General features: G+C 35.1%; 1 protein-coding gene across 1 annotated transcript in view; it reads right to left on the reverse strand.

The window, feature by feature from the left end:
* Positions 1 to 2,013: 2,013 nt before the first annotated feature.
* ZNRF2 (zinc and ring finger 2) overlaps positions 2,014 to 17,018 on the reverse strand; it is a 90,214-nt gene continuing 75,209 nt past the window's right edge. Inside the window, exons 3-5 of the mRNA XM_081534829.1 lie at positions 10,850 to 10,955; positions 5,279 to 5,358; positions 2,014 to 2,545 (exon numbers count right to left, since the gene is read on the reverse strand). Of these exons, the coding sequence (XP_081390955.1) occupies positions 5,301 to 5,358; positions 10,850 to 10,955 (164 nt within the window). The 3' untranslated portion in view covers positions 2,014 to 2,545; positions 5,279 to 5,300. The remainder of the gene's footprint in view (positions 2,546 to 5,278; positions 5,359 to 10,849; positions 10,956 to 17,018) is intronic.

Here is a 17,018-nt window from a genome sequence, read left to right on the forward strand (position 1 = left end):
TGGAGCATCTGGGCTTTAAAATTTTTTCAATTTCTAAATTCTTCTTTTTAAGAAGTCACTGATGGAGACTGAATTTAAAGTTAAAAAAAATGCTACCTTTTGTAAATTTTAACAAAAAGGGATCACTATGAACAAATTTATTAATAAGTAAATACTGTTCTAAACAAATAATCAAGTAGCACTTGACACTGGCAAACAATGAACTTTCTTTTAAACCACAGGAGCTTCTATTGTAGAAGCTGCAGCACAGAACCTTATGACAAACAAAGGCTAAGTGAGTAAGACTGTGAGAGTATGGTACTGGATAAAGAAGGAAAAGGGAATTTAGGCCAATAAACTTAAAAAGTCAATGAGTAAATTATATCAGAAAATCAACTTCCAAGAAAATATCAATAGCTAACTACCACAGCTATAGTAAATCTTTTCCTTTAAGAACGGAATACAAAGTAATTCTTACCATAACAACATACCAGTAGAAAAAAAAATTATTCACATTCTAAGAGGTTTTTCTTGCTCTGTGTGTGTGTGTGAGTGTGTGTGTGAGTGTGTGTGTGTGTGTGTGTGTGTGCGCGCCAGAGAAAGACAGCAAGCGCGTGAGAGCAAGCGAGGGAGAGGGAGCTTACAAAACTGAAAATGTGAACTAAAATCCATTCATATTAAGATTTCACGATAACAAAAAATTTAAGAAGAGAATATTTTCTTTGAGGAAAGAATATTTTCCACAACTGGTTAAAAAAGCACCTAGGAAACTGTGCTGTCAGCTTGTCACAATGGAGGTTTAGGATTCCTTAATCAACTGCAGCATAACAAAAGGCATTTCACAGCATAACTTTAGGGAAAATGTTATCTGCTCTAGAATCACACAAATAACAATTAAAAACTCTTTTTTAAAATTGCTTATAATACAGAAATTTTTCTGGGTAGCAGCAGTTGCTCCTGTACGTGCCCTTTTAAAAAAAATATGAAACAGAAGCAACAGAACAAGGGAAAAAAATCGAGAAGGATATGAAGAGCAGCAGTAAAAAAGAAAAGCAAACACTTAAATACATTAAAGAAAGCTTAAAGTGAGGAAACAGTACTATGTAACTCTTAATTACTCTGAGTAAAGTGCACTGCTTAAATTGTTCTCTGATAACATTTTCCCTATGTTGAAAACATGAAATTTATGAATTGGTATTTTTGATACTAAAAAAAAAAAGAAAAAGACATTCATTGTTGCACCCCTGATAGCTCTCTTCCAGTATTTTTTAACCATTCAGATGTATTTTGTGGGAATATTTATTCACATAATTTTGCTTAATACATTTCTTTCTATACAAGGCTGAATTTAAAACTCTCTGTAACATTTTAATTATAGTAATAACACATTACTAAATTATAAATTAACAAAATCTTCATGTCTGCTTTAAAAAATCATTTATCAAATGCTAAACTCCAGATTATCTGGAAAATTAAAGATGCAAATTGCTATAAATTTGGCATCCCAATTAAATTCTGATTTTTAAAAGTATATAAAAATGTCCCTCAAATTATTCCAATTTCCACTCAAGAAAATTTTATTTTACCCTTTTCATAAGTTATTAAAGTATTACAACCTGCTAAACATTTTACCTAAACGTAGGAAAACTGCCTGGAGATGCAAAGCACAATAATTACATGAAAAGAACAAATAAAAATACCCGTTAAAACAAAGTTATTATAGCTGGCAGCACTTAAAATTGGTAATTTTTTTTTTTAAGTTGCATAGCTGCAAGATGATTCATTACTGATTACCTGTTGAGTAGTTTTATTTAAAAAGGAAATAACATATTTAATAAATTGCAATTCAGTAGATAATTCTAGATTTAATTAATTAGAATATAATATGTAACTTGACTTTTTATTCTTTGGACTGCATTCTGATAATGTTAAACCTTTAATTTAAAATAGTAACATACTGTAGCTTTCCTATGTAGAAGCCTATTTTCTACTCTTGGTTGGGGGAAAAAAATCGAAGAACTTGAGATCATGGTCTACATTCAGAGAATGTTTTACTGCTTGATTACATTTCTTGGTTTCACATTTAAGACTTTTAATTTTTCAGAAGTAAATTACGTGGTCTTCAATTTAAGAACTGATGAATGCAGGAACATCATGTTGGGAAAATAAAGGGTCCCCAAACTAAAAACCAAAACAAATCAAACACAAGTAGTTGTGCAGCCCTAGAGAACTTAATAAAAAGTAAATCAACTTTTAAATCAGTTAACTTTGGCGTCTGAATACAAAATGCTCATCAGTATTACCTATGTAGATGACTACTAAGGGATGTGCAGCATTTTCAAAATCCCTGTGTGTCCTTTATATGCATGTTTGGTACACTGAGTTCTGTGGCAATTGTCCTCTCTTCAGCAGGATTTTTTTTCCTATATGATTGTCCATCTCTGCATTACTGAGTCTCACAGAACTTAGATATCTGGCTGAGGGTGCCTGCATTTTTGTTTTTGTTTTTCCAGAGACAGATCTTCGTATCCTCTTGGTTTTTCAAGCATCTTGAAGTCAAAGAAACCTGTGTAAAAGCAGATACATTCAGCTTAAGCAATGGTCCATAGTAGTAACACAAATCAAAATTAAACACCTATTTCCCCATGAACATTGCTTTAGACTGTAAATTTTCATACACTTAGCATTTTAAAAAGCTGATAAAATCTGTGTTCTGCAAAAGAACAAATCAAGGACACCAAAGGACAAATTAAAGCTTAAAATTGTTACCAAAAAAACACCCAACAGTCCTTTCCCCTCCACAATCAGAGTACAGAAAGCACAAGCACACACACATATACACAGTTCATTAATCCCTTTCCAAGTGACCCAAAACCTCAGATTAAAAATAGTACATGATTTCCTAACTAATCAAGACCTTAGATATTCATGTATCTCTATTTTAGGCTGACTACTGAATTCATATGCTGAAGAGTATCGGTACATGTTGCCTTAAAAAAAAAAGTTTTAACAATACCGAATCCTCTTCAAACCCATACACTTTTAATCTAGGACAGCTAAAGAGATAGGAGGATTCATTATTTGACAAAGAAAGGCAGTCAGAACAAAGACAAAAATGTGAGTTGAGATATCCCATGTCTATACATTCTCGGAAATGACTCGTCATTTGAAAAGACCCATAGAGACAGATTCCATTGATTCACATCCAAACTCAGGTTCCACACTGAAAGATTAAAAAAAAAAAACAAAAAAAACTAAAGAAGAAGATAGAAAATAAAACTGATACATAGGGTAAGGAAACTGAAATGCTGTTTAAAAGCAACACACATGCTGTTGCCCATAAGATGAGATGCCATGTTCCCACATATCCCATAAGCTCACTGTGACACTAAAAGAAAGATTCAGCTGATTAGACCGAGTAATAACAGATTTCATATCATAAAATTTCATTTACACACAAAAAAGTTTATTGACTAAAAAGACAAATTTTACTTATGAGTGAAAGACTCAGACATATTGTTTTGGTCCATAAAATACTAAATTTCATTCTATTAGCATTGGTGTAAGTACTTCTCTTAAAAAGCTTCTATAATTTTAGCCATAGCTTTAGTGACCCAGATGTAAGGTGACACTGAAGACATTCCAAAGCATCCTCCTCTTCAAAATCCCTTTAACAACGTGAGATAAAAGCATACATGCATGCATCCTCAAAATATCACTCCGATTAGATTACACAGTAATCTAATTCCAGTTCATACTTCAAATGTGTCAAGGTATGATCTGAATCATCTCATAGTAAAAAGGTTCAAAAGCTGAGTTTAGCCAGGACTTCATAGTTCACATGTGTAACCCTACTGTTATTAATACAGAGGTCTCAAAGTTGCAGCTCTTATTCCAGCTGCAATAGCTGTCATTAAGTTACCTCAAATCTCCTTTGTTAATATTCTAATCTGTTGCTATTAAATGATCCTCATTAAGAACAACAGAATTCCTTGAATGTGTTTATTATCACAACAGCTCATATTTAATACCAGGAGTTACTGAAATAAAAGGAAGTTGGGGGGACAGCACAGGACTAGAACTTAGGATACTATCTGCTCTAGTTTCCTGCCTGTGATCACAGACATTCAGAAAAGATTGTTCTGTGACTACCTTGAGTCTCTGAACACAGAGGCAGTAACTCCTTCCAAAACAATTTCAAGACAGACTAAAATATTCTGCCTTCATGTAAAACACAATACTTCATACCATTTTGAAGTGATAAAAATAAGAAGCTTTTCATACACATGAAGTTAGCAATTAACTTATTTCAAAGCTAAATGATGTCATTCAATTCACTTCATGGAAAATCAAAAAAAAAAGCAATACACAAGTGAGGTTTTGAGGTTTTCATTCAATTCACTAAACATTTGCAGAAAATGCAGAATCATGAATAAGCTACGTCAACAGTGCAAAACAAATTCTGTATTTGGTTTAAAAATTCTTTTTTTCTGTCGACTGTGTAGATAGGATACACGAGAGAGATAAAATTGAATGAATGACTATAAAAACAGCTTTCTGAGGAAAATGTTCTCACTAATAACAGCAAAATAGCAAAGAACACAATCTTTGGGTTCAATCCTCAGCTCTACTAAGGAACTAGCCATGTGACCTTGACAAGTCAAGTTTCTTACCCTCTCTAAAACTTAGTCTCCTCATCTGCATTATGGGAGTAGTTAAGAGTACTGAGCTCAAAGAATTGTTATAACAATTAGATGAGTTATTAACAGATGTAAACTGCTTAGACCAATGCCTGGTACATAATAATGCAATATAAATGTTAACTAATTATTATGACTGAAGAACTATAATATGTTGCATTGTTTAAAAAACATACCTGGGAAGTTAGAGGAAGAACATGGAATTTGATTCTGTTGCTAACTACATAACCTTGGGCTGTTGGGACAACATGCTTCTTAATGTCATGGAACTTAATTACTCTGACCCTTGGGTTTCTCATTGGTAAAATGGGGTAAGGATAGTAGTTCATGGGGTTTTTGAAAGCATTAAACTAAAATAAGTTAAAGTGCCTTAAAGTACCAAAATTGTAGAGTTTACTTAATACATGATTCTCTTCAGGAAATCAAGAAAATTGTTTCTTTGTAACTTTTCATGTGAGTTTTCTATACAGCAGCCTAATACAATATCTGGAACACATACACACCTCAGTGACTAAATCAATGAATAAAAACGGGGGTTGAGAATGGATGACTCAGGTAACAGTTTAAAAAGCAATTTAAAAAAAAAAAGGGAAAATTACCTATAAGACAGGAAGCTGATGCTTAATCTGAAGGGTGCTCAGGGCAAGATCTATTTACTTCAAACCATTCATCTATGCAGCTAGAAAAGTAAAAAACCGAAAAATTGAAACACGTTTAATTATCTATATAATAGTTATAATAAAAATGCTTACTTCTTGACATTAATATCTCTACAGAAAAAGAATTTGATATTTTTAATGATCATATTTGGCATATATAAATAAAAGGATATTTTTATTACATTCTGATTATTCTAAGCAGTTAAGGAAATAAATCTTTGCACAATTATGCTACAAAGTACTTTAAGGTTTAAACAGAACCACCATTCCCAAAAGAGAACCTAAAGAATTACCACTTTACCCAATATTCAAAGTTAAAGGCCATATTTGGACAGATACTTGTCTTCAAAATAGTTGTTCAAATTTATGCAAATGTCAACCACAGATCAAGCTTTTAAACTTTAATTCTTGACAATACTATATCACATTTTATAAGACTATATTTATATGGGAGTATTGAAAACTTAATTCTATCCCTTTCTTCCGACAATACATGTACAGATACAAATAAATATACCATCATCCATTTGTATTTGTATTTATAAACTATCTTACGAGTTTATAGGAAGTTAAATATTAGGGTGCACATATAATTATCATTATAGATCTGCATTGTTCAATGCAGTAAGCCACGAGCCACATATGGCTATTTAAATTCATTAAAATTAAAGAAAAATCCACTTGCTTAGTCACACTAGCCACATTTCAAGTGCTCAACAACCACATGGCTAGTGGCTACTCTACTAGATAAAACAGACATAGAACAGAAAGTTCTAAGGATAAACTCAAGGCCTTAAGAAAGTTAAGTAACTTGCCCAACAGCTAGGAAGTTACCCAAGCAGATTTGCTTTTAAAGTGTCGAACATTCTCACAGTTAACAGTGCAAATTAACATAAGCCACAAAGCTAGATGGCCTGACTAATATGCTGAAGGGCAAAATTAATAGTTATCCATCCTCACAGGTTGGTTTGATAGGTAAAACCGATAGATAAATTTAAAAGGAAAGAAGGTAAAAGATCCCATCCACACGATATTCTTACAAATTATTTTAAAACAATTTCTGTTGCCATTAAGACTTTTGCTGTCTAAATAAACATGCCCAATTTGACTTATGACACTGTTTTCAACTTGCCGTTTGACTCACTTCTGGTCTACCAGAATGCCTCTTAACAACAAAATACTGAGAACTGAACAAAATATGCCAGATGCGTTAACAATTCCCAGGACATCTGAATGTACAGTTCTGTGATCTAAAATGGGTACTTCCTATTTTACAACCATGTGATTTCAGTTCATCTCGTCAAAGAAAGCATTTAAAATCTCCCCTTCTTAGATAAATTGCTATGAACCCATGTTATTTAAAATATTATATTCCCCTTCCAAGATCCAGCAGGAAATCACTCTCCTGTACTCTAAAACTGTGTGTACGTATGTATTCCAAAATAACATACAGTACTGCTTCCATGTTTTACATATTGAACCTTTGTTTTATGTACTGAAAACAGTCTGACATCTAGTTTTTTAATTTTTCATAGTATCATGATGCAAAAAAAGTTTTAAATTTTAATGTAGTCAAATTCTTCAACTTTTAACTTTTTATGGAGAGGTTATCTTAGCCCCCAAAATAATTCCTTGTCATGAGGTTAAGAACATCTCTCTATATTCTTTCCAATACTTTAGACTTTAGCTTCCATAGGCAGTTAGTCTAGAATTCATTTTTATTTCAAAAGTAAAATAGAGATTCAATTATTTTTTCATGTCAATAACTAATTGATTCCAGTGCCCTTCAATGAATAGTTTATTCCATATTATCTTTACTATACTGTAATACCAACTTTGGTAAACCAATTTTTCCATTTATTCATGTTAAAGACACACTTATATAGCATCTATTATTTGCCAGCACTTTCTAAAAATAACTCATTTAAAACCTCAGAACAACTCTATGAAATTAATACTGGTGCTTCACTTTACAGATTAAGGCAGAGAATGTAACTTGATCGAGATGATACAATGAATTAGCAGAGGGGCTGGGATTCAAATTTTAGGAATCTTGACTCTTAACAGTCCATGTTCTTTCAGTTCAGTTCAGTCACTCAGTCGTGTCTGACTCTTTGCGACACCATGGACTGCAGCACGCCAGGATTCCCTGTCCATCATCAACTCCTGAAGCTTGCTCAAACTCATGTCATTGAGTCGGTGATGCCATCCAACCATCTCATCTTCTGTCGCCCCCTTCTCCTCCCGCCTTCAATCTTTCCCAGCATCAGGGTCTTTTCCAGTGAGTCAGTTCTTCACATCAGGTGACCAAGTATTGGAGTATTGGCCACGTTCTTTACCTCCATGCAATGCTGAATATCCATTTTATATGCGTGAGTGTTTATGGACTCTATTCTTTTCCACTTATCTGTCTATATTCTTTCCACATCACCTTAATTAAGAGTCTTACAGTGAATCTGTATAGGATAAGTACCCCACCACCACCACCCAGCATCACTTACTTCTTTATGATTGTCTTGACTATTCTTGACCCTTTGCTCTTTTGTCCATATATATGTAAGAATCAACTTGTCACGTTACATGCAAAAACTAGTTGAGATTTGATTGAAATGGTATTAACTACATAGATTTGGGGTAAAGTGACATCTTTATGATATTGAGTTTTCCCATCCACAAAATCGTATGCCACATATTTATTTTAGACCTTCCATAATATCTTTCAGTAATGTTTTAAAATCTTGAAAATCTTTTTGTAAGATTTATTCTTAATAAATCTTATTCCTGTTGTCGTTTCTGTTGCTATTAATGTTATTATCCTTAAAAAAGTTATATATATTTTTTCTTACTGGGATATGAATGCAACTGATTTTCATATGTTGAGCTCCTATCAGACAACATAGCTAAATTCTTATTAATTTTAACATATTATCTAATACTTATTTTTTGCTTTTGATTTTAAATTAATAACAAATACAGAGTTTATTAATATAGTTCTCTTCCTTTGCTAATGTGGTAAATTATATACACAAATTTTCTAATCATATAGTGTTTTTGTATTACTATTAATACTGCTACTGCTGCTGCTAAGTCGCTTCAGTCGTGTCCAACTCTGTTCGACCCCATGGGTCTGCAGCCTACCAGGCTCCTCCACCCATGGGATTTTCCAGGCAAGAGCACTGGAGTGGGGTGCCATTGCCTTCTCCTACTATTAATAACATAAATCCAATTTGGTCAAGAGGCATTATTTTACATATATACTGATGAACTTGGTTTGCTACTATGTTTTCAGATTTTGCATTTATGTTCATAAATGAGAGTGTCTTTTAGTTTTCTTTCTTATACTGTTCTTGTCTGATATGGGTATCAAGTATATACTATACTCATAAAATAAGTGGGAGAACCTTCCATCATTATCTACTTTTCAGAGGAATTTATGATTATTAACATGGTGTTTTGTTGTTGCTGTTTAGTTGCTAAGTCATGTTCGACTCTTTGTGATCCCATGGACTGTAGCTCGCCAGACTCCACTGTCCATGGGGTTTCCCAGGCAAGAAATACTAGAGTGGGTTGCCATTTCCTTCTCCAGGGGAACTTCCCAACCCAGGCATAGAACCTGCGTCTCCTGCATTGCAGTCAGATTCTTCACCACTGAGCCATCACAGAAGCCCATATAATGTTTTAGCTATACGGTAAACTTGGTGTCAAACTGTCATGGTAGGCCTGTCTTTACTTTTTTGGTTTGGCTTTTTAAAAAATATGTGTTACTGTTTGGGGTTAATCTTAATAATTACTTAGGATAGTTACTACTTTATTTGGATTTCCTATTTCTTTTTGAGTCATTCTGGACAATATTATATTTTATACTTTAGTATAAAATTTCACAGAATTTTCCAACTATTTTAATTTCTGTTACATCTAAAGTTATGTGTTCCTTTTCATTCCAACACTTTATTTTTTCCTTCTAGACACAATCTTGCCAGTGGCTAACCTATTTTATTATTCTTTTCAAAGAATCAACTTTGACTTTGTTAGTCTCTATTCTAGTGTGTAATTTTTTCATTCAATTTTTTTCTTCTCTGATCTTTGTTTCCTTTGTGTTTATCCTGCTATAAATTTTCTAATTCAGGTAAAAACTTGTACTACTGATTTCTAGTTTTCCTTTCCACAGTAACACAAATCTTGCAAGGATCACTCTAGAAAAATGCTGAAAAGGTTTTCACTATTATTCAGAATATTTTGTAAGTTCCATTATGATTTCTTCTCTGACCTATAAGTTACTTAAGAGTATGTGTGGAGATCATTTATCTTTTGTCATTGACATCTAACTATGCTCAGAGAACAGAACAGCTTTCTGTATGGCACCAGCTTTTTGTGGTTTACTAAGCCCTGCCTTGTGGCCTAGTACATGACCAATTTCTATAATATTTCGTATGTCCCTGAAAAGAAAATGTATTCTCTAAATTGCTGAGTGTAATACATCCATTCATACTCATGAGATCAAATCTGTTCACTGTACTGCTCAATTTTTCTAGGTCTTAACTAGTTATGTGTATGCCTGTTTGACTCAATGAGAAGTATATTCTAATTTCCAATTACCATGATGGATTTCTCAATTTTTTTCTGACCATTCTACAAATATTTCACTTTGAGACTGTGTTCTTTGGCACACAAAGAATGGAGTTTTATATACTATTATCATCATATAATACTAGTAATACTTTTTTCAATAAAGTTAATTTTGTCCAATATTAATTTAGCTTTGTCAGTATTATTTAGTTAACATTTGCCTGGATATAGTCTTCTATTCCTTTATGTCCATATTGTTCTGTATCCCTTATGTTTAAGTGTGCTGCTCATCAACAGCATATTCCAACCTTTTGCACTGTTTTCACCTGGTTAGTTTGACCATTCGGATTTATTATAATTACTGATATTGGATTTATTTTTGCCTCTTTGTTTTGGTACTATTTACTATTTTCTCCAACCTCCACACCCTGCTTTTAAATAAAATTCCAAGTTATTTCCACTATTGCTTTTAAAGTTATAGTTTTCTGTTCTTTTTGTAGTTTACTTTAAATCATCTTAAATCAAATTTTTCCTTGTTGCTCTAAAAACAAAACACTTTATTAGAAACCAGATGGGCTTTGGAGTCAAACAGACATGGCTGGAATCTCAGTTCTTTCATTTATTACTAGCCATGTGACCATGCCCCCCAGCTTATTTCCTCAACTGTACAATGAGACTGTTATAAGGCTTACATAAGATAACCTATTCAAGAAGCTATGGACAATACCTGGGTTATAGTAAATGCTTAACAAATGGTAGACTTTGGGACGCAAACAGATTTTTATTACCAGCAGGGAAAAAAAAGGCCCTTTTTTTTTCTTTTAAGAAATGGGGGAAGGGAGTTTCAATGAAGAAGAAACCTTTCAGCCCTAACTACAAAATTTCAAACTTTGAGAAAGGTCTTTTAGTCTAATATCAATTTGGTTAACATAAAAATAAACTCACCCTTTATGATATATGCATAGACAAGGCAGTCGTGCTATAGTATCTCCCTGCTGCAGTTCTTCAAGACATATTGCACATTCCCCAGCATCTTTACTCAGTACGTCCTCTGAGAAAAAAGAAAATGCATTTAGGACAATAGAACTGCAAGAATTATGTGAATGCTAACTTATAAAGAGTGGTGTCTAGCATATTTTTGTCAGCAGCACATAAAATTCAGCACCTATATTTGAAATACTATTTGTAAATCAGTAAACAATGTTTACCTTTACTTACAATGTCTCTCAATTTCCTTTAGATTTCACTGAGGCATTACAGTTAATACAAACACAGTATACAATTTTCCAACTCGCAAACAACTTTGCTATAAAATTTTATCAGTAAGTCTGTTATTTGTAATTTAGAATTCATCCTACTAACCAATATTAATCTCCTGCCCAAAGGTCCTTCCCTGGTGGTTCAATCAATAAGGAATCTGACTGCAATGCAGGAGACTGCCTGCAATACAGGAGATCCGGGTATGATCCCCGAGTCAGGAAGATACCCTGGAGAAGGAAATGGCAACCCATTCCAGTATTCTTGCCTGAGAAATCCCATGGACAAAAGAAAGGAGCCTGATGGGCTACAGTCTATGGGGTCACAAAGAGTTGGACATAACCGAGAGACTAAACCACCACCAAGCTAGGTCAAAAAAGTATAGAGAGTATAACATGGCAGAAAAGACATTAAAATACTATTATAATTTTTAAAATTCTAAAGTAACAAAATTACATAAGTTAAAGAAATCATCTTGAGTACAGGACTTTAAAAAATATGCTTAATTCAAGAACATACAAAACAAGGGAGATCAAAGCTTCTGCATAGATACTGAAAGGGACTTTTAGAAACGAGGATTTTAGACACTGGACTCAACAATTCTTAATCCTTTTCTGCAACTACGTGAAGTTTATCCCAGACACCAATCAGACTCACTTGCAAAAGGCCCTGCAGGGTATTTTAAACACAAATACTACTGTGGTGAAACCCTTTATAAAGCAAAATTTCCTTTAAAAAAAAAAAAAGAAAAGCAAACAAACCAAAAAAACCCACCAAGGTTTTCTCAATTTATGTTTTATACTAAAAATTTAAATTATATTTTAACATTAAAATTTAATTTTTAAAAGGATCCTGCCTAAACGTATATTAGTATATGCTTTGTGACTCTTTTTAAACAAGGAATAACTAAAACATGCCATTACTTTAGAATATGGAGAAGCTTAATAAGTTTAGAGAACACAAAGCAAAAGCAGGAACATGTAATATAACTTTACATCAGTTCAGTTCAGTTCAGTTGCTCAGTCATGTCCGACTCTTTGCGACCCCATGAATTGCAGCAAGCCAGGCCTCTCTATCACCAACTCTTAGAGTCTACCCAAATCCATGTCCATCAAGTCAGTGATGCCATCCAACCATCTCATCCTCTGTCGTCCCCTTCTCCTCCTGCCCCCAATCCTACCCAGCATCAGGGTCTTTTCCATTGAGGCAACTCTTCGCATGAGGTGGCCAAAGTATTGGAGTTTCAGCTTCAACATGAGTCCTTCCAATAAACACCCAGGACTGATCTCCTTTAGGATGGACTGGTTGGATCTCCTTGCAGTCCAAGGGACTCTCAAGAGTCTTCTCCAACACCACAGTTCAAAAGCATCAATTCTGTGGCGCTCAGCTTTCTTCACAGTCCAACTCTCACATCCATACATGACCATTGGAAAAACCATAGCCTTGACTAGACAGACTTTTGTTGGCAAAGTACTGTCTCTGGTTTTAAATATGCTATCTAGGTTGGCCATAACCTTCCTTCTAAGGAGTAAGCGTCTTTTAATTTCATGGCTGCAATCACCATCAGCAGTGATTTTGGAGCCCCAGAAAATAAAGTCTGACACTGTTTCCACTGTTTCCCCATCTATTACATCAAAAATAGATAAATTACTGTTTTGGAAATAAAAATCAAACAAGCTAAAAGGGAAAAGCTGCATTAATCTCTCCCTAAATGCTTAAAGACAGACCAATGTAGGTAAATTTCCTAATAGTTCCTTTTAGAAAAATCCATTCTATAAATAGTTCCCCCTTTGGTGATTCATTTTGAGACAGCACATTAAGAGGAAATACAGCTCTATTTGGTCTGGAGAAAGGAAGGTACCAGCAGATGATTTACCCATTAGGCTAGAGAGGGTAACAGGGCAACTTCCACAGCAAAAGGAAAGGCCTTGGCAAGAAGGTTTATGCTCTCAGAATTTAGGGAATATGACTGAGGCAATTTTAGCTAACAATTGGGTAGCTCATAAGCTAATACATCACATCAAAGATTTAACCGGAAAAAGAGTTTTCAGCAAGTGGAACTGGGTAAACGGAAAAATGCTCATTAACACCCACCTATAAAGACCTACACCTTCTGGAACTAACACCAAAAAAAAGATGTCCTTTTCATCATCAGGGATTGGAATGCAAATGTATTAAGTCAAGAGATATCCAGAACAGGCATGTTTGGCCTTGGAGGACAAAATGAAACAGGGCAAAGGGTAACAGTTTTGTCAAGTGAACACGCTGGTCATAACAAACACCCTTTTCCAGCAACAGAAGAGATGATTCTACACGTGCACATCACTGAATTGTCAATACCGAAATCAGACTATGTTCTTTGCAGTCAAAGATGGAAAAGAACTTTACAGTCAGCTAAACCAAGATGGAGCTGACCGTGGCTCAGATCATGAGCTTCTTATTGCAAAATTCAGACTTAAATTGAAGAAAGTGCGAAACCACTGTCATTCAAATATGACAAACATCAAATCCCTTATGATTATACAGTGGAAGTGACAAACAGATTCAAGGGATTAGATCTGGTAGACAGTGACTGAAGAACTATGGACAGAGGTTTGTAACACTGTACAGAAGGGGGTGACCAAAACCATCCCAAAGAAAAAGAAATGCAAGAAGGCAAAATGGCTGTCTGAGGAGACTTTACAAACAGCTGAGGAAAGAAGAAAAGTGAAAAGTAAGGAAGAAAGGGAAAGATATACCCAACTGAATGCAGAGTTTCAGACAATAGCAAGGAGACATAAGAAGGCCTTCTTACATGAACTATGCAAAGAAATAGAAGAAAATAGAATGGGAAAGACTAGAGATCTCTTCAAGAAAACTGGCAATAACAAGGGAACATTTCATGCAATGGACAGAAATGGCAAGGACCTAACAGATGCAGAGATCTAAGAGATTAAGAAGAGGTGGCAAGAATACAGAGAAGAACTATACAAAAAAGGTCTTAATGACCTGAATAACTACGATGGTGTGGTCACTCACCTAGAGCTGGACATACTGGAGTGTGACATCAAGTGAGCCTTTAGGAAGCACTACTACAAACAAATTTAGTGGAGGTGATAGAATTCCAGCTGAGCTATTTAAAATCCTAAAAAATGATGCTGTGAAAGTGCTGCATTCAATGTGTCAGCAAATTTGGAAAACTACAGGGCTGGAAAAGTGTCAGTTTACATTCCAAGGCCAAAGAATGTTCAAACTACCATGCAATTTAGCTCATTTCATACGCAAGCAAGGTTATGCTCAAAATCCTTCAAGCTAGGTTTCAGCACTATGTAAAACGAGAACTTCCAGATATTCAGGAGTTCCAGAAAAACATTTACTTCTGCTTCATTGACTACACTAAAGCTTTTGACTGTGTGGATCACAAAAACTGTACAAAATTCTTAAAAAGACGGGAATACCAGTCCACCTTACCTGTCTTCGGAGAAATCTGTGTGTAGGTCAAGAAGCAACAGTCAGAACTGTTATGGAACAACTCAATGGTTCAAAATTGGAAAAGGACTATATCAAGGCTGTATGCCGTCACCCTGCCTATTTTAACATATGCAGAGTACATCATGCAAGATGCCAGGCTGGATAAACCACAAGCTGGGATCAAGACTGTGGGAGAAATATCAACAATCTCAGATATGCAGATGATATCACTCTAACGGCAGAAAGTGAAGAGGAAATAAAGAGCCTCTTGAGGGTGAAAGAGGAGAGTGAAAAAGCTGGCTTAAAACTCAACATTAAAAGAACTAAAACCATGGCATCTGTTCCCGTCACTTCATGGCAAATAAAAGGGGAAAAAGTGGAAGCAGTGACAGATTTTATTTTCTTGGGCTCTAAAATCACTGCGGATGGTGACTGCAGCCATGAAAATAAAAGACGTTTGCTCTTTGGAAGAAAAGTGAAAGTGAAAGTGTTAGTTGCTCAGTCCTGTCTGACTCTTGCAACCCCATGGACTGTAGCCCGCCAGACTTCTTTGTCCATGGGATTCTCAAGGCAAGAATACTGGAATGGGTTGCCATTTCCTTCTCCAGGAGATCTTCCCAACTCAGGGATTGAAGCCGAGTCTCCTGCATTGCAGGCAGATTCTTTACCATGTGAGCCACCAGGGAAACCCAAAGGTATGACAAAACTAGACAGCCTATTAAAGAGTAGAGACATCACTTTGCCGGCTAAGGTCCATATAATCAAAGCTATGGCTTTTCCAGTAGTCATGCACAGATGTGATAGTTGGACCATAAAGATGGCTAAGCACTGAAGAATTGATGCTTCTGAACTGTGGTGCTGGAGAAGACTCTTGAGAGTCCCTTGGACTGCAAGATCAAACCAGTCAATCCTAAAGGAAATCAGTCCTGAATATTCACTGGAAGGACTGATACTGAAGCTCCAATACTTCAGCTACCTGATGTGAAGAGCTGACTCACTGGAAAAGACCCTGATGCTGGGAAAGACTGAAGGCAAAAGGAGAAAGGGGCGGCAGAGGATGAGATGGTTGGATGGCATCACTGACTCAATGGACATGAATGTGAGCAAACTCTGGGAGATAGCAGAGGACAGAGAAGCCTGGTTTGCTACAGTTCATGGGGTTTCTAAGAGTTGGACACAACGTGGCAACTGAACAACAAGAGTCTTCTCAGTTTTCTTTCTTGATCCTGAAAGTCCTAACCACTACCCTGTCCTCAACTGCAACCCCAATTCTTTTCTCCTCCTCTTGATCTCTGTTTTTCCTCTATTATTCTGAATAGCTTTCCACAAACAGGGAACCAGTTTAATGTAAAGCACCCAACTAATGTTAACTGCTGTATCGGAACTCACAAAAGTCATCCCAGTGGCTCAGATGACATCACTAACCTATACGTTAAGTCAGCCTGCACTATAGAAATTACCTCACTCTCAAGAAACGCAACATCAACCACAATTGTCCAATTCAGCTTTAGCCAGCCTACCTTGTCCTAGAAAATAGGACCTTCTAGATTCATAAGGAAACTCCCATCTTTCTAGCCAATCATGTCCTGTTTCTGCAGTGCCTCTTTTAAGACCCCATAAAAGTCACTCTTACCCTAAATTCCCTGAGGAGGTGCTTGCTAGGCATTGTAGACCCCAGTTTATGGACTGTTTCCCCTTGAGTAAAAGGACATCAAACTTGTTATTAAGTTTTTTAGTTTTGCCATTTGATATGAGGATGATAGCAATGAAAACAAAGAGAAAAAGATCTGAAGGAAACACTAGAAGATCAATTGTATAATTGTACAATTATATCAATTGTATCAATTGTACAATTGTATAATTCCAAATGAATGTAGATTCTCACCACTTAGATTTTTCTTTTTCCACCACAAGGATAACCACGTCATAAAATGAATCTGTGTCTCACAATTAACTTCAAAAAATTAACCATTTTTTATCAAGCCTAAGACATTATATAAAATGAACCATGGGTTTTATATTTCACTGAGTAAAAAAATGCTCCCACTCAACTGTGACATTAACCAATTTTAAGATACATCTTTTTCAGAACTTTACAATTTATTTTTAAACAGTATGTCTTAGTTTTGATGGACTAGGGTGTAAAACTTTCTACCTTCTAGAATACATTAACAACACATCTAGATTTAAGTATAAATGAACCCCAATCTCAATTAACATAAAGTAGACCAGCTTTAAAAAATAAAATATATTGCCACATTTTTCCCATCTAAATCTCTGTAACATATTCTCAGCACCAAATAAAAGTAAGTAGAATGGCACCCCACTCCAGTACTCTTGCCTGGAAAATCCCATGGATGGAGGAGCCTGGTAGGCTGCAGTCCATGGGGTCGCTAAGAGTCAGACA

The sequence above is a fragment of the Giraffa tippelskirchi genome, chromosome 10, assembly GCF_054371585.1.
Source record: "Giraffa tippelskirchi isolate mGirTip1 chromosome 10, T2T-mGirTip1v1.2.pri, whole genome shotgun sequence".
Lineage (NCBI taxonomy): Eukaryota > Metazoa > Chordata > Mammalia > Artiodactyla > Giraffidae > Giraffa > Giraffa tippelskirchi.